The following is a 19700-nucleotide window of genomic DNA, read 5'->3' on the forward strand; positions in this document are numbered from 1 at the left end:
TGAAGAGATATGTTGTACTGTGTGTATGGAACTGTCAGGAATGAAGAGATATGTTGTACTGTGTGTATGGAACTGTCAGGAATGAAGAGATATGTTGTACTGTGTGTATGGAACTGTCAGGAATGAAGAGATATGTTGTACTGTGTGTATGGAACATCCAAGAATTAGAGATATGTTGTACTGTGAAATATATGGAAGTCCATAGATATTTGGCTCTTTTCTGCAGAAGTGTGATGTACTGTGTGTTTCGAACAAACTTGAAATCCTCTTGCGAGCTCGGCTTAAGTCACCAAATACCACATACCACCTTTCAGTTCATTCGAGTAAAGACACGGTTCAATAGATATCATATACTTTGTTCTAAACTTAACAGATATATGAAATATATTATATTTATGCAGTTATGGAGCTAGTGCACTGCCCATGAAGATGATGACTTTGTTTTGGATCACTCTGGATTTGCCCCAATCGCATCAGATGCTCCAATATTTCACAACCTATTCGGGGTATCTAAACTTTGGTTTCTTTTATTTTTCCAATTCGTTCTATTTTAACTTTAATTTCTAATACAGTTTTGTGTTTATTTGTTCAACAAATCATCAGATCGAGTTAACAATATCATGATATTGAAATTCGTGCATATTGATGCCTTCATCAGAGGTTATCTTATGTATCCCTTATTGATTAGTACAAATGATACACCTGATGTGGTTCTCAAAGTCGACGCATCCGGCGGATTCCGCACTGCGTGCACTAATTTTAAATGTCTACACTTTTTGTGTGTTTAACCGTTTTTGTAGCTGCATACGTTAGTGACATTTCAACTTTGGAAATAATTATAGCCGTGACCTCTGGACTCCCTAAGCCTATTCTCTTACATCCGGTTTGACACCGAGTCGTGATTGAAGTGAAGTGTGGTATTAAAAATAATATCGTAGCGTGAAGTACTAAGGTAGTTATTAGCCGAATTCTCTATTCATTATCTGATAAACTAATGCAGGCATTAACAAAACCAACCCTACACCAAAACAATGGGACTTGTAGCCACTTGTAAAAGTGTAGCTGGAACAGGAATATTTGTTGTATTGATAGACAACATCTGCGTTAACAACGCATGTATTTGTGGTAAAATTCGTAAAATTTAAAACATATTACATAGAGGTAGTATTTTTTCATCTACTTACCAGCCTCAATTTGTTCGCCATTGACTGTATATTTTGCAATTTTTCTTACATCCCGTTGCACTTTGCTCATACGCATTGATAAATCTTCTATTTTCCTGTTAAATCTTTCCTGGCCATCAACGTCTGCAAATACCACCATTAAACGCTTGTTTTGTAAGGAAATACAACCAGTAACGCGACTGATATCTGTATTCAATAAGATATTTAAAAATGTCTTTAACATTCATTCATTCATATCGTTATTTCCTCCATAACTGAGGAGTACAGAAACATAGTAAACAAGCAGTGATTGATAAAGTGAGTGTACAAAAAGAAATCAGGGTGAAAGTGTGACAGAAAAAAACACAAGAAAAATAAACATCAAAGAATATAGGAGTTGTTTACATGATAATGATCAATAGAGTGCACAGATAAAAAGAAACTTAAAGGTGACAGAAAGCCAAAATCAATCAAATAAGTGCCGATGCTGCCAGAGTGTTATAAACGTATCATAAAAAACCAAAACGTGCTATTTTAAACAAATTTAGCGAGTTTGGTAAGTAAATTGAGTTTTTAAAAAATGCTGTTCTTCGGTCGATCTTACGAAACACAAAGGCCTTGACTGAGTTATCGCCCTTATCCGTGACGTCATATGTGACAAACGCTCTCGTTGCAAAAAAAAAATCCGCGCTATCTGTCAAGCAGGAAAATTGTAAACAAACGCCAGATGTCAACATGGTACAATGTGCAGCCCTCAATTGTAACAACAGTAGCAATCGTGGACAGAAAGTAAGTTTATTCGCTTTTCCCCGAGATAAAAAGCTTCGGAATGCGTGGAAAATTAAGCTCAAGAGAGACAATTTTTCTCCAAGCGACCACACCAGATTGTGTGAGAGCCATTTTGCGGACGACTGCTTCACCCACGATCGACGTCTTTTGGAATCACTTGGTTTCACACCGGGTCGAAAATCGTTAAAACCAGGGTCAATTCCCACAATTTTTGATTATTCGCCGAAATCAAGGCCTACCACTCCCATCCAGACCGAAGACAGCGGTACCAGTCCTGCCAATGCCCGGAATGACCAACACTTTCCAGTCGGCACAACTCCGAGCAGAAGTCGGTCTAGGCCTAGCACAGCAGTCCAGAAAAGACGACGTCTCGAGGTAAATAAATGCATCAGTTGTATTAACAATGGTAGTATTACGTAATATTTTAAAATGATAAGGTACTGTACTTGCAAGCAACGTACAATGTAATTATAATATAAGCTAATTTACGCCTAACCACAGTGAACTGTACAAGCTCCCCCCCCCCTCTTCCCGCCTTTCTGATATTACTGGCACATACAATGTATTCCACTTGTTTGTTTAGTTGTTTATCCTTTTTCTTTTTTTTGTTTGTAGATTTTGGCAGACGTAACAAATGAACAGCAGATTAGTACAAATTACACGTCTGAACAAATCAAGTACCATCCAAATCAGGTGCACATGGAGACACAGACTTCTGATCACGGAAGTACTGTAGATAAATGTGTAGGACCGGATGATCCACTAGAGACATACAATGTTGGCTGTCAGACGTCATAAAACCTAACAGTATGTACATGTAATATATACTATTATGGTATTCTCTGAATGCTTTTTGTGTACACATATACCAGCCCCTACCCCCTATCCGGTATATATAATTTCACCCAGCATATTTATGAAGGCCATGCACTTACATATACCGGACATGTATTTCTAGATCTCCTCTTGAAAATGGATTGTGATGCAATAAAATTTATGATAAAATACAGAAAAGTACATTTATATTATAATTCTTGGTCATTATATGTTTTCAAATTATATGACCATCTCATAGTGTAAGTAGGTTCAATATGTATTGACCGTCAAAGACTACTGAAATAGAAGTGTTAATAACATCATTAACATATAAAATTAGTTTCATATGAATTACACGGCTATTCAAATAATAGATGTGAATCAATAGATTGGAATGTTCAGGCAATATAGATTATTTTAGAGTTCACAGCAATTGATTAATATTTCTTTTTTTCTCCAGAAACGTCGTCATGTTAGTCTACAGACAAAAAATATCAGAAATGAAGACTTCAGTTACATCTTGTGGGGTACAGGCCACATGCCAGACTGTGTCTACATCCATTCAATGCCACAGATACAACACCACCCAGAAAGATAGGGAAAATTATTCTGATGATGAGAGTGACATGGATATTTCTCTACCAGATCAGGACAATGATTCAGAATGGAGTCCATTAGAAGATCTGGAGGAGTATTCAGATTTGGAAGACAATGTCACAACAACACATGAATTGGACAGTGAGGACACAGATCCAGACAAAGCGCACAAGTATGTTGTGTTTGAACAATGTCTCTTTGAACTGCTAGACATATGTGCTGTCTGCAGCAAGAGAAACTTGCAACACATCAAAACAACAGTTGGTACTTGTGTTTGTGTAACAAGTAGATGTGTCTGTGGATTTATCAGAAAATGGCGGAGCCAGCCATTTTCAAATTCACTGCCCTGGGGAAATTTGGTGATCGCCTGTGGGATATTTTTTAGTGGGAACAGTCCTGTGAAAACATTTAACTTTATGAGCCATTCAGGAATTTTAGGTCTTAGCCTAACTGCATACAACAAACTGCAGAGGACCTACATTGTACCATCCACATTATCATGCTGGCAACATCAGCAATCAGTATATTTAAATGACATCAAAAACAGTGGCAGTTCCTTGAAACTAGGTGGTGATGCCAGATGCAGTTCCCCAGGACACACTGCAAAATACGGATCCTACACACTCATGGATGTAGAAACTGCCAAAGTGGTGGATATTCAGCTTGTCCAGGTAATTAAATGTAGACTTTTTATATGTATGCATTTATTAATCAATATTATGGAAAGGGAGAAAACTGTTTTAAATCTTTTTTCAGTTCATTAATACCCATGTTAATTACATTACAGTCAAATGAAGTGAAAAATTCATATGCAATGGAACTGGAAGGACTGAAGCGCTGCTTCCAATTCTTAAAAGATAAGGACATACCAATATCTGATTTGGTGACTGACAGACACTGCCAAGTCAAAAAGCTGATGAAAAGTGACCATCCAGACATAAACCATTGGTTTGATGTTTGGCATGTTGCAAAGGGTAAGCACTTACTTGGGTATGTTTCCATGCATTAATTGCTAGCTATATATAGGTGGGTTTTTTTTCATTTCACCTGAATTAGCAATACGCCCATGCTGGGTAATAAGCCCCCCCTCCCCCCCATCACCCCGCTCCGTACATTTTTAGTCAGTTACTATCCATGACTCTAGAATATATATAAAAATTAATAACTATTAAATTGCTAATGAATATTTTACAAAGGTGTCTACAAGAAATTAGAAGCTCTTGGAAAGTCCAAGAAGTACAAAATGGCTGGAGAATGGGCCAGATCCATAAGCAACCATGCTTATTGGTGTGCTGCTAGCAGTGGAGGGAATGCAGAACGACAAAAAAAAAAGTATCCTGAACCATGTCACTAATATTCACGAGGGGCATGGGGATCTTTTCCATTCATGTGAGCATGGGGACATCTCAAGAAAGTGGATCAAGCCAGGTAATTATAAGATACTAATTGAGATTATAGATAATAAGATTTTTATGGTAGGAGTCCAGCGTTAATAAGATATTTGCCATTGTCATATGAAGAATTTGTAATATTTTTCAAATAACATGCTTCTTTTCTAATTATACATATTACTCATTAAGTATTTTTACTTCTGCCCTTTTGTTTCAGGAAGCAAAGTATTCCGGGAAATGGAAAAGATTTTATGTGGGAAACTCTTGTTGAAAGATGTTGGAAAGTTGTCCCCAGCACATCAGACATCATGCTTGGAATCCTTCCACAATGTGGTGAACTTTTTTGCACCAAAGGCCAGCCATTTCTTTTACATTCAGATGAAAGCAAGGTGAGATATACTCATAAAAATCTGATGCAGTGCTGATAAAAATGAAACAGAAATACATCACTATGGTCCTGATATGATACTGTATTTATCCTGCAATAAGCCTAGGGGCCAGTGTCTAATATTTGATCAACAGATTGGGGGGGATTATTGCAGGGATATAGTTTGTATAGGACAGTGAATTTGAAATCTAAGAAAAAGACATGGATGGGCTTATTACTAGGCGTGGGCTTATTACCTGATAAATACAGTACCATAATTAATACATTCACAAGATATGGTACCTTATTGAATACTGTTCGTTTACAATTCTGCACAGACTGTACTACCATTTTTCAGACTTTGCCTGGCAGCTCTTCATTTCAACTCAAATAGTTGTAGACCACAAGCAACTCTGGAGGATGGGACTGCCAGATACAGAATTGCTTTCCCAAAAGGAAGAAAAGGGGATGCAGTCCCAAAGGAGATTAAAGTCAAACAGAACTTCAGTATGTTTATTTTATTTACCTGCATTGATATTTTAACAAAAAAATTAATGAGAGATTTTAAATATAAAAGTATATTAATATCATCCATTTTATTGACGTAAATCATTTTTCACCGTTTTATTTTAGATAAATCTAAACAATGTTTAGAGAAACTTACTGGTATTTTATAACATACCAACATAACTACCTGGTATAACAAATTAGATGGCAATAACAAGACACTTCATTATGACTGTGACCATTCAAGTTTTTATTGTTCTTGTTCTGCCTTAAACTGTTAATGTCAACTTGTCAACAGATTACATCAAAGAGTTGATGGAGGAGGTTGTAGTCAGAAGGCTACAATTCACAACCATCCAACAGGCTGAAGCAGCTCTTTTTGAGGAAATGGATGCTCCCCCTCCTTCCATTGCAAGTCAACTCCGCAGTGCCATGGGGAATTTTGACAGAGATGTTATCATCCATAACAATTGTCAGAGATTTACGAGCTATGTCAGAAACGAGGGTACTTGAAACCAGTATATTGTTGTGATGGAAATTATTTCCGTATGGCAGTCACAGCACATGATGGTATGACCTGTCGATTTTTCCCCCCAGAACTTTCCATGTCCACCTGATGAAGCGACGATATGCTACAAGCCGATACTTCCTGAAGTGACAAAAATTGTTATCAAATTTCTTAAGTTTGAAGACACTGGTACATGTAGGCATATATACAAGTATTTGCAGTGTAATTTAAGTGCTACAAAATGGACTGTGGTCAAAATTTATTGCTAATCCATTACTTATTAATGAAATATAGGAATTAATTATTTAGTTAGGTATGCAATGTAGGGGTTTAATTAGTAATAGAGGGTATCAATGTTGTATATAATCTGTGAGACAAAGATGTTCATTTAAATTGTCATTTACATTATATACCTGTGAATGTCTTCTTGTCTTCCTGGGCCGTGTGTTTCAGCATATTCATAATAGGATGTTTCCAGGACATGTGTGTTTAGACAATTCGCAATAAACCCTTCATGTTGGGTGATACAGCCTATGTCTGTCAACTTTTCTTCTAATATGCTCATGTCCTGACAGCATTTTCTTTCGTCCTCAGTGGACATATGGGAACACATGTTACAGGAACACCTGAAACGAAATGTATAGATTTATAGTGTAATATATTGTAAGATATCTTGAAAATGTTATTAAAGAACAAATTGTACATAAAGTAAAAAGTTATTATGCAGCCATCCATTGACTTTTTATTTATCATAATGCATTTGAGGTACTATAATGTTCTGATTAATAAATATAATCGTAAAATAATGAGCATGTGTCATGTTGTTTCTGCCGGAAAGTACATTGTTCACGTACTAAAATACTTGCAGGAAAGAGGTAAAATGTACAAACAGAAGAGTCAAAGTGAATGAAAATGTACACAACAGGAGAACGTAAACTGTTTGAAAAATTATATCAATACAAACTAATGAAGAAAAACAAATGATTTCATAAACATATTGATTTCATGACAATGTTAATGATCAGTAGACCTGTTGGTATATGAACAATAAACGGAAGAATGCCTTGTTTACCGGCGGATAAAGCGGTAAACAAATACGTATTTTTTCCGTTTTTGTTTTGACGATAGAAAATTTAAAAAAAAATTGAATACAGTTTATAGATGACATACAATTATCGAAATCTGAACAACAATATAGTCGTGTAGTTGCAATGAAAACTAACCATTCTCCGACAGGTTGATCGGAAGCCATGCTATCTTCGTCATCCTCGTCACCTCTTATATGCAGTTCCTCGGAACAATCTGACGAATCTGAGTCGATATGATCGTCATTGTTCGATGTCTCAGGTTCATACATATATGGATGGATACATAGCGTGAATGAAACCTCTGGGATATCGTCACTGTCGCTACAATCGGAGTTATATACGTGCGCCATAGTCAAGTTTCGTTGGATCGGCGATTGTCACTTATGACGTCACAGCGGTTTCGAATTCACGGACGATAACTCAGGCAAATTCTTTGATGCGATTTCAACCGAACATTTATTATTTCAACATTTCGAGATAAACGACACACATATAACCTTTGAAAGTTATAAATATATTAAATTTAATAACCAGGGAACGTCATAAATAAGGAAATTTACAAAAACAAAAGTGCATTTCGTTCACCTTTAAATAAAAAAGTATGGGAAAGTAAAGACACTGAGTAAATTGCAATGCATTATAACTGTAAACAGCGTAGCTGTATTAAAGCCTCATTGAAATGTTAATTCGGACACTTTTACAATAAACACAAAACATTTCAATCTAAATGATTGTAATTCTACAACATTAGAGAATAACAGTTGCAGTTCTATAGGAACGGCCCCTAGCAGGGTTGTAATAAAACGTTCACGTTCCTAATTGTCAACAAATATATGTACAGATACCGGGTAATCACTAACAATTTTGGTGAAAAATGTATCCCTTAGATCTACAATAATGGGATGGCGACAATCGATGCAGCAGTGTGCTAAAGATCTTCACACTAGCTAGCACATTTTAAACATAATAACTCACAGTCTGGATTAATTGTCCATAACTTTGCCATTTTCTGATATACCGTACCAAAACGAACATTAAGTGAGCGCCAGAAAACATAGAGTGGCTAAGTACAAGCATAGTTTGGAGAATTTTGAATCTACTGAAGTCTTTGGTAGCATTCAAACGAGATTGCCAATCGCTCCCTTCTTTTCTCAAAGCTGTCGTTTAAACTATTTGTTTCCAATATATACCCGATTATATAAAGTCATATATATAATTTTGTAGATCGTACTTATGTAAAATAAACCATATATTTGGGATAACACCATCGGTGCTTTTGTACATTTGTTAATGCATATGCAATAAACGTAGTACAACTATTTGCTGAACACCACAATGTGAAGTCAAATTACATAGCGACCACATAAAAAAGTTTTCATTGATCACCCCTAGCAGATATGGAAGGGAAACCTAACATTCCTAAGCATATGTCAGATCTAGTACGTAACGGAAAGCACTGAATTAATTTGACACAGAGATTTATAATCTTTTCTAATCGACTCCAATCTGAATTAGAGAGAAGAAACCATAGTTCACAGCTGTAAAGTCCACGTGCTAAAATGATAGATTTATACAGCCTTAAACCAATTAAAGGGTTGATACTATCTCCTATAAGGATGGATCCGAGAAAACCAGAACATGAACTTCGGAACTTATGAACTACAACGTATATATTAGGACGTCCTAATCTATATTTATAAAGATAGACATCAACATGTATGGTATTTTCAAGTATATATTCATGGAGAGACAATACTTCCTTGCCTCGCTCCCTGATCGATGGAAAACCAATTAGATTGAAAACCTTGATACAAAACGCAACTTTGCATATCTTCAAACATTGAAGCTAATACTTTTATATGTTTAACAGGGAACCCAATTTGGTTCATTTTGAAGTAAAGACCGTTGTGCCAAACACAGTCGAACGCTTTAGAAGTATCCAAGAAACAAGTGAAAAGATTGTTATCCCAATCTTTGAAATAAATACTAGCTTCATGCAAAAGGAACGAAGTCATGGCACTACTAACTTGCTTTTGGAAACAATTTTGTAGAGGACTAACTTTAAAGATGTTTTCAGACTGTAATCTTTCTAGAAACAATTTTTCAAAAATTTGCAGAATAACAGGCAACAATGAGATGGCACGATAGCTATTTGGATAATTTTTTGACTTATTGTGTCCTTTATATAAGACACAGATAACGCCTCTTTTAATAGACAAAGTATGTAGTTGTTTACTAAAAATGAATTGAAAAGCTTTGATAAACAGTGAAAAAGTGACACATGAGCAAATTAAAAATTTTCATAAACAAGGAAATCAAGACCAGGAGCTTTACCCAAAAGCAAGTTTTCAATCTCATGAAATGAAAATTCTTCACATTTTGAACGAAATATCTCGGTCACACTGCGATTTACATAAGTTTTAAAGTTGTTATCAAAATCAGGAGTGCAAGATTCTTTGTATGATTTACAATGAAATGAGGACCAGTTGTCTGACAAATCCGATTTCTTATTTAACACCATCGAAATTTATTTCCGTCCCAGCACAAACGAGATTTGTCTTCTGACGAGATTTAACCAGCTGCCAAAAAGAAGGTTGGTCAACTTCAGCAGTTCCAGCGATATCATTATTGAGTTTTTGAAGATATTCTTCAGATATACGTCTATGAGCTTTCCGAAAGTCACATTTCGCGTCCTTGTATTTCCTAAACACTTCAGAGTCGGGGGATCTTGGCCTTCCATGGGGCGTCCAAACAGAACGATATCTCCACATCACCTTATAATGATGTTTTAGAGTTCCTTTCCAATAGGATTTTAAAAATGAACGAAATTTTTCTTAAGTGGTAAAGACGCCTTAGTTGCTTCTTGAACACTTTTCACAAGTTCTTCTGTGTAAAGATCAATATCAGACTTCGACACGAGCAAACGATTCTCCAGCTTACGATCACTGATAATGCTTTCCACATTGTCGCAGTATCTTCGTATATTACTTATCTCGCCAGATGTTATCCACTTGTAAGATATTCTCTCCACAGATTGAAGGCAATTAGAAAGTCATGGTGGAGGTACATGTGTCTCTAATATAATTGGCCTATGGTTAGTAACATCAAGATAGGAATCGTCATCCAAGATTTCACAGCGAAGTACAAGATGGAGTTTGCTTGGTAAGAGACACAAGGTTAATTTGTATCATAACGTTTTGTAAATCACGACCCGGTCTATTGGCAGCAATTTGACAGCGAGGCCCACAGAGCCAATAAAAATCACTTCTCCTCCAACTGACATGTTGCAGTAAAGCTCATCAAGTTTAACAATGTAGTCCCTATCGAGGTTTACACCGTGCTGTGCTATTGGCAAATAGACCTGAACAATGAATAACACCATAGTGTCAAGCGCTACTCTAATAATAGCGATACGATCATCGTTAGAGTCTATAATAGTAACGCAACTTGAGATGTTCTTGTGCCACATCAGAGCAACTCCTCCTTTACGAACTCTGTTATTCAATAGAGGATGGAGAGAAAAATCGGATATTACGAAGGATCATATGACTCGTGGATACTACGAAATAAATGTTGATTTCCCTCGAACAACCAATGTTCTGATACACCACATATATCGACTTGTTCCTTAGTTAAAACATCATGTAAATGAGACACCGCTGACATAATACCGGTGACGTTCCAAGACATGATCCGGAGAGAGTTCATGACAATGACAAGTAGTACACAGCAGAGCGATAAACTATTTGCATGCTAAGACACTTCCTTTTCATGATCAGATTCCTCTCTTTCGAAGGCGTTATCCCCAGTAAACTTGTTCTTACTCAGCCACTTCCGGCATCTGACACCTTTTGGCCCAAACCCAGGATTCTTCGTTTTAAAGATGTCAGACGAAAGGTTATTAACACGAGCAGAGACGGTACCCCATCTACGGCTTTTAAGTAAACGAACAAACGTAGCAACGACACCTTTCTTTCCTACGTAGGATTTAATATCTTCTGTAGTGCATGTTTCTGACATGCCACTCGGGAATAAGCGGGTTGTTCTCCTCCTAGACATCCCGACAAAGCCACCAGTATCGATGTCATCATCCCTCGTTAAATTAACTGACTGAACTGGACGGTCTGCCTTTTGCTCTGCGGTAAGTGAAACGCAAGCAGCATAGGGTTTCTTTCTCACGCTATCTTTTGCAGACTGAGGATGTTCCAACCCGGCACTTTCACTGGAATTCCTTTTCTTTATAGAAGCAAAAAAATTCGAAATAGAAGCTGTTTTTGCTGGATGGTTTTGAAGACCGATGGTAGGTCGAGCAGCTTCGGTTGTCTCAATCTGTTTACTATCGCCATACTGAGACGTTTTCTGGAGCCCGGAAACTACCAGAGATACTCCACGTTCGCTTGGATGATTATATGAGCCTTGTAGGTTTCCACAGACATCCTTACAACGCGAGGAGGAAGTCGATGTCTCGGCGTTAGGATAACAAGCACCTGTACGGTTTGAGGAGACATCTTTGTTATGACTGTCGACTACATTCAAAACATCTTATTTCATTACTGAAAGTTGTTGACCAATGCCCTCCGTAAGAACCCTGACAGCGATATCAGTCCTGGCTTGCGATTCGTGAACACCATCTTGTACCGCAGCCTCTGTTTTCCGGACACGGGACTTTAAAGAAGAGATGCTGTCTAGGGCAGAGTTCAGTTTTGACGTATGGGATTGAAAGTCCTTACCAAACACTGTTATTTTGTCTCTAACCTCACGAACCTCAGAGCGAGTTTCGTTCACTTTAATGAAACGTTCATCATTAATACGTGAACGACTCAAGCTGTTATTCTCGACTGAGTGAGAAATTGAGGAATGTTCAGTGGATACTCTTTGCCTATGGCGTTTTAGTGAAACAACTTTCGAGGTTATCAAATGAATCCTGTCAGAAAAGAGAGGAACGCAGTTTTCTATATGATCAGAAAAAAAATTTTCAACAGTGTCATCTGCTTGTCTCAATTCCGATTTAATAGACTTTAATTCAGCTTTTAGATCCTTCACAACAGCTTTTACGGACGTTATGCGTTTATTGCAATGCTCTCTCAACTCATACAGATCTTTCCGTACGAGGACCATATCACTGAATATAGTTTCTAACTCACTTTTTCTAACGAAATTTTCACGAGGAGAATACGGAGATTTCGAACTTTGATCCTTCTGAGAAGCGATAGTACTTCGATGTGAAGTGAAAACATCGTTGACCTCGCCGTCATTGTCACCGTTCAAAACATTTTGCAAGAGAAAGCAGTCGCGTGCATATTTCATCGGAGCAAATTGAACGGTACCATTGCAGTTTATTTTCAGAATTCTTTGACAATTCTAATAACTTTGACACACGTTGTTCTTTCGGTAAGAGAATCAACTGATTATTAAATAGATACACTCGTCTGTATCCATATCCGTTGAAGTAACCGGTAAAAGTTCAGTAAACGTTTTCTCTATCTTAGGTACTACCAACGAAGCCATTTTTAACAGTTACACTTTCATTCCCGTGGTTGTTATATTCGTGAATACAGGATATTCAATTTGTTGTACATGTAAAGTTCAACTATTCCTCTGTCCAATTCATGGCACGAATACACATTAATGAATAGCAATGCCTAGAAGTAGAGAGCGATTGACCTAGCTCGGCAAATAAGACGACTTTTCCATATAAGTTTTAAACAACCCAATTGAAAAAACGCCACACTATTACAGAGCGTGAGTATCTGTACACTGGTAAGGCAGAAGTCTCATTGATCCTTACCAGAACTGTCCGTCACGGTTACATGCACACGCTTTGTACAAACAAAGCCGACATTCGATTATGAAAAAGTCACATTTTCATTCAAAAATTAACACAGATGGAGAAGTCAATGTATCATTGCGTAACCAAAGATACACCTTATCAAAATTGATCGCAGTAAAACACCTAGATCCATCATAATATTGCAGAATTATAAGAAGTATGAATCACCGCTATACATTCACACCTGCTTCGCAAATAAATCAATAAGATATTTAAATATGTCATTACCATGAAGTAATTATTTATTTAAAAGAATTGTCTTTAACAAGCAGTATTTAATTAGGTATTTAAAACATAAGATATTTCAAGAAAGTGTCTTCAACATGTAGCAATTAATTTGATTTTTATATAAAAACAAGTATGCAGTATTTTATTCGATATTGAAAACAAATGTCTTCAACACGTGAAACTGTATTTATTTTACAACATTTGTGAAACAAGTTATTTCAACTTCTACTTTGCACTCCTATTTGTACGGATGTATTCGCCTGAATGACCTTACCATTGGAGGAACCTGAATACCCCAGGAAAACCCACGTGGTCGGGTATGTGACTTCCTACCTTTTCCAGTACAGTCCTGGAATCGAACCCCCGACGGCTAGGTTAAAGATGTGTGCGTTATCGCTGCGCCTTTCGGCAGCCACCCATTTCCATTTACGAACAGATACCTACACGTATCTATAACGTGTTATTCAATTATCAACAATGGTGAAACCAATTAATGATTGAAAAGTGGATAAAAAATTGAATAGATAAATATTGCAAGGAATCAAATTTACCCAAATATCCAGCTGATACGCAAAAGTACTCGAGATAGAAAACAACATTTTTCAAAACTTCAGTGTTAGAGAATATATCTTGACAGTTGTCAAAAGTCCGGGTTCGATTCACGGAACTGACCACGTGGGTTTTTTTCCCGGGTATTCCGCTTTCTCTCCACTCACACGCTTACAGACTGGTGTACAGAAAAGTTTACAGTAAGATGGAAAATTTTGTTTAGCAATTGTTGTAAAACTTATATGATAAAGTTGATTTACATACAAACCTGATCCAAAATACTTTGTCAAGACTCTCTCTGCATTTGTGTATGACCCATCCACGAGTCCATTGTCAGTCAGAAAATTAGCTGCCATTTTCAGGACTCCATCCCGCGTTATTTGCACGTGACTGTATGTATCAGGTGGTGTGGAAGTGGTGAGAGTTGGTAAAAAGCCCGAAACATGTACAATATGTACCACACTGGTAAGAAGCATCACTGTTTGTGTCCATTTCCATTTAGATGCCATTCTGAAAGGCTAAACGAGATATGTTTTTTATTCGTATATGAAGTTATATGATATCTATCATTGGAAAATGCAAATTTGTGCTTCAAGCTGCGATCATCTGAACCACTCAAAATCAACACTTTGTCATCCATAGACATATAATTCTATGGTGGAACTATGAGAGAACGTTGCAGGTTTTCAATGTCATGCATATACTACTAGAATTCAGCGGAGACAGAAAAGTAAAGTAATACATGACTCTATTCACAATCATAACTCTTACACAACTAATTATGTACTTATTGTTTCTCACCTAATGTTATTCAATGTACGCTGAAGATACAAAAAATTGTTTCATGAAGTACTTTTTTCATAACATATCACAATGTCTCCTTTGCTTGTAGAAATCGTTTTATTACTTGATGAGCCAAATTGAACAGAATGTAATACCTCTTTCAAATTGTCATGAAATCTAGTTCTGAATGTGATATAATTCACATTTCACAATTTATGAAATTTCGAGCAGCGACCAATAACATTCAAAAGGCCTTCTATTCATCTGATATCAAATATATTTCTCACTGTTATCTGTATACCATAAACTGGAGCTTGTGTTTCCTTTGCAGATCTGAAACACGGTCTATCTTGAACTGGTAACAGTACATTATCGTGAGATAAACAGAACACGTGCAAAGTGTAGAAAGCAAGTTGTATTTTTTTAAATTCCAATGCTTCCCATTGACACGCCCTCTCCTTCCTTTCATTATGTGTGTTTAGAAACAATCGCCTAATTGTGCATTTTATCATAAGGTATACGGAAGCAAGCTGTGGTAACACCAAATTATCTTGCGTCTATTCCGGTCAGATAAAGGTAACGAATTTTCCTTGCACTTTCCCAAGTATCATCATATTTTTTGCTTTTTGTTTTGTTTTGAAATGTGCGATATTGATTTACAAATACAACGCTAGAAATATCGGCTTCAACAAAAATTAAAAAAAAATCTCAACATGATGAAACGATGATAGAACACAAACACAAATAAATAAGAAAATAAAACGTCAACGTAATCAAAATCCAAACTCAAATTCAACAAGACGAGGGAAAACATGAAAAAATATCTACACAAAAACCCATTGATAAGCACATGTTTAATGAAAATAAGACCTGAAGTTTCGCAAGAGAAAGCGTAACCTGGTCGCCGACGAAACAAGCAATATAAATCTTGGTCAAACCAAGAAAGTAATGTCACGTTTTTAAAATAAGAATAAAGTGTACAGGAACAAGTAAGCTAACAAGTGTACATTATTTCTCAATGAGATCACTATGACGACCGTAAATCTTCCCCATGATTTTCATCAACCTACACCTTTTTGAAATCCTGTTTACGAGTTTGTCCGTCAGTTAACGACTTCTCGAACGAAAATCGTGATAATGGGAACATCGATCAACTGCGACACGGAAACACTACAGCTTGGAGATATAGGCACGTGACCGTCGGGAAATTCGAATTTCTCAAAGAGGGAAAGATGTGCATGTTGGAGTCAGTGTAGAAAAAGATCGAGATAAGCGACTGTTGCTGAAGAATCTGTTGTAGATAGTCGAGGACTAGCCTAGAGTAATATGTTCGTCTGTTATGAAAGATGCCCTGTATAACGCTTCCGGAGCTGCATTTTAGCTTTGATTTTGATATCAACCATCGCACAACTTACATTTTGTGACAGAAATCTGTCTGTTTTTTATTATCTGATGGCCATTGGACAGTACTACATACTACACATATACAATAAACACAGATATCAGCTAGATCAATAAGCCTAAGACTATTACTTCCCTTTTTCCCGGCTTAAATTATTATCATTACTACACTCTTAACGGCCCGTCAACGCAAAAAAGGTCATTAGGGCCATCAACCGGCGAAACACCCAAAGTTAAAAGACAAATGCTAAAAATCTTAAATGGTAATATTATCAAATCAGATCAAAATGGTAAGTCTTAGTTTATAATATAGACCACCATCTTCCACATCTTTTATAAAATACGTGTGGATATTGTTTTGGTTCTTGCATCGATAAATTTAACGTTGGAATGGTAAATACAAATTGATATTAAGGATAAGATAACATTTATTCTCATTCTCTTTAAAACGTAAGCTCGTTTTTCTGCCAATCGAATTTTATTAACTTCCATCAGAAAACAAGTTTCATCTGATGTATATACATATATAAATACATTTCTGCTACACAATACAGAATTAGTCAGATAAATACATTGAGTCATGCGGGTGTGGTGTTAGCTATGATAAATACTTTCTAACAGTGATTGTAATATGCATCATTAAACATCAGAATAAAATATACTTACCTCTGTCAGTACTTCCATACCGTCTCTTAATGATGAAAATACTATTCAAACACAGAAAGGCCCGTTCACACCGACACGACCTTTTTATATTGCCGAATAACACTTCACAGCCGACACATGTTGTGGTATCTTAAAAAAGCAGAAACACACGCTGTGCAGAAACTCGTTTCAGACAAACACGCTCTTCTGTAATCTAGAGGTTCACAGTACACAAAAGACGAGCGACAGTGGGGAAATCAGTTAACGCAAGTACACAGACATGCATTTTGCTGCACTTTGTCATTACTGTAGTATATAAGTAACTTGCAAAGATTACTTATGTACCATTAATTTGGGACAGCCGGTTTCTAAATAAAGAAAAAATTCCACCTGGCGGACATTCCTATCACACGAGAGATCATATGAGCATCTCTGTCTGTCAGTCAACCGAAGCTGGTAAAGATTGGAATATCTTACGTTTTAGAGCACAGCCACAGAAGATTGATTTTGGTATTATCAGTCTCCCTTGCACGAGACAATTTGGTTGAAAGAGCTTGCATGTGTTTCATTGTTTTTCACCAAATGTAGTGAAACGCTAGTTTTATATTGTCCGTCTGCTCTGGTAGTCAGGTCAGGGTTCAGAGTTCATTCTTTGTACGTCGTGGAAAAATGCATCATGGGATATGTTTACGTGAAAGTTAAAAGGAAACAGACGTGCAAATTTGGCAAGGCTTAGGTGACCCATGAGGTAACTTTAATACGGTTTAAACGTTTGAAGTTTGATTAATTTTGTTGAAATATGTACTAAGGACAGGTTAATTTCTGTATTTTTCAGTTTTTTACCGCAGGTTGGGGCGCAAGCTAGGTGCAACCAAGAACCCCTACACTGTGTTTGTGATGATTGTGAACTATGGCTATAGGAACTAGGAACTTTGTATATGTAATAAAGGAAAGCATTAAAGGCGTTTAGTTTGTGTTTCTTTGGACTCACTCGACATCACACCAAATACAAGGTGAGATACAACAGTACGGGTTTAATTTGAATACGTACCTAGGCAGGTAAACTGATAAATTAGTAAAATGCGCAAAAACATCAATAGAGTTATGAATATATTAAATACATTTTGATATACATCATGATTTATAAATTCACTGAAGCCGAGCATCTCTGTTCATTATGAAAATAACATATGGTTTGTTTGATTTAAAATTTCAATATGAAATTTAAAATATATTTACAATGACACTTAACTATGTATCAATGACAAAAACAATCCAATTGAACATCAGAACTAATGCCTGATTACCGCAAAGACATTTTTTTCCACAGAAATGTTTTTTAGACAGAAGTACATTTGTCAAATTACCACCACCATGGACCTTCAGTAGCAACTTTCGTTTGCTAATTTTAGAAATCACATGAATGTAGTGAATCGGTAGTGTTGGAAGAGTTATCTTTCTTGACTTACTGTTTTTGAATACTGGAATATACCAAAGACATACATGTGAATGACACCTTTACACCTGACAGTTTATGGTTTGTTTGGTGTAAAGCTCAAATCGTGGTTGCTATAGGGCAATATTGCCTCAGGGTGAATATTGCCTCAGGATGAATATTGTCTCAATGTGAATATTGTCTCAATGTGAATATTGTCTCTTGTCTCAATGTGAATATTGCCTCAGTGTGAATGTTGTCTCACTACGAATATTGTCTCAATGTGAATATTGTCTCAATGTGAATATTGTCTCAATGTGAATATTGTCTCAATGTGAGTATTGTCTCTACGAATATTGTCTCAATGTGAATATTATCTCAATGTGAATATTGTTTCAATGTGAATATTGTTTCAATGTGAATATTGTCTCAATGTGAATATTGTCTCAATGTGAATATTGTCTCACTACGAATATTGTCTCAATGTGAATATTGTCTCAATGTGAATATTGTCTCAATGTGAATATTGTCTCAATGTGAATATTGTCTCACTACGAATATTGTCTCAATGTGAATATTGTCTCAATGTGAATATTGTCTTGTCTCAATGTGAATATTGTTTCAATGTGAATATTGTCTCACTAATGTGAATATTGTCTCAATGTGAATATTGTCTCAATGTGAATATTGTCTCAATGTGAATATTGTCTCAATGTGAATATTGTCTCAATGTGAATATTGTCTCACTACGAATATTGTCTCAATGTGAATATTGTCTCAATGTGAATATTGTCTCAATGTGAATATTGTCTCGATGTGAATATTGTCTCACTACGAATATTGTCTCACTGTGAATATTGTTTCAATGTGAATATTGTCTCACTGCGAATATTGTCTCAATGTGAATATCGTTTCAATGTGAATATTGTCTCAGTGTGAATATTGTCTCACTACGAATATTGTCTCAATGTGAATATTGTCTCAATGTGAATATTGTCTCACTAAGAATATTGTCTCAATGTGAATATTGTCTCAATGTGAATATTGTCTCAATATGAATATTGTCTCACTGTGAATATTGTCTCAATGTGAATATTGTCTCAATGTGAATATTGTCTCAATGTGAATATCGTTTCAATGTGAATATTGTCTCAGTGTGAATATTGTCTCACTACGAATATTGTCTCAATGTGAATATTGTCTCAATGTGAATATTGTCTCAGTGTGAATATTGTCTCAAATTGAATATTGTCTCACTACGAATATTGTCTCAATGTGAATATTGTCTCAATGTGAATATTGTCTCACTACGAATATTGTCTCAATGTGAATATTGCCTCAGTGTGAATGTTGTCTCAATGTGAAAATTGTCTCAATGTGAATATTGTCGCACTACGAATATTGTCTCAATGTGAATATTGTCTCAATGTGAATATTGTCTCACTACGAATGTTGTCTCAATGTGAATATTGTCTCAATGTGAATATTGTCTCACTACGAATATTGTCTCACTGTGAATATTGTCTCAATGTGAATATTGTCTCACTACGAATATTGTCTGAATATTGTCTCACTACGAATATTGTCTCACTGTGAATATTGT

General features: G+C 36.1%; 2 protein-coding genes and 1 pseudogene across 2 annotated transcripts; 1 reads left to right on the plus strand and 2 right to left on the minus strand.

The window, feature by feature from the left end:
- Positions 1-1161: 1161 nt before the first annotated feature.
- On the minus strand, positions 1162-17241 carry LOC132563882 (uncharacterized). Its single transcript, XM_060228643.1, has 3 exons — positions 16684-17241; positions 14102-14351; positions 1162-1307 (listed from the first exon to the last, which is right to left on the minus strand). Exons 1-3 carry the CDS (start codon positions 16699-16701, stop codon positions 1177-1179), a joined length of 399 nt encoding a protein of 132 aa, XP_060084626.1. The 5' UTR covers positions 16702-17241; the 3' UTR covers positions 1162-1176.
- LOC132563879 (uncharacterized) lies at positions 3992-6143 on the plus strand (annotated as a pseudogene).
- LOC132563884 (uncharacterized) lies at positions 6186-7591 on the minus strand. Its single transcript, XM_060228644.1, has 3 exons — positions 7362-7591; positions 6552-6764; positions 6186-6279 (listed from the first exon to the last, which is right to left on the minus strand). The coding sequence occupies exons 1-3, from the start codon at positions 7574-7576 to the stop codon at positions 6186-6188; spliced, it is 522 nt and encodes a 173-aa protein (XP_060084627.1). The 5' UTR covers positions 7577-7591.
- Positions 17242-19700: the final 2459 nt, after the last annotated feature.

Source organism: Ylistrum balloti, unplaced genomic scaffold, assembly GCF_031769215.1.
Source record: "Ylistrum balloti isolate Yb309-2 unplaced genomic scaffold, AGI_CSIRO_Ybal_v1 Utg371892, whole genome shotgun sequence".
Taxonomy (NCBI): domain Eukaryota; kingdom Metazoa; phylum Mollusca; class Bivalvia; order Pectinida; family Pectinidae; genus Ylistrum; species Ylistrum balloti.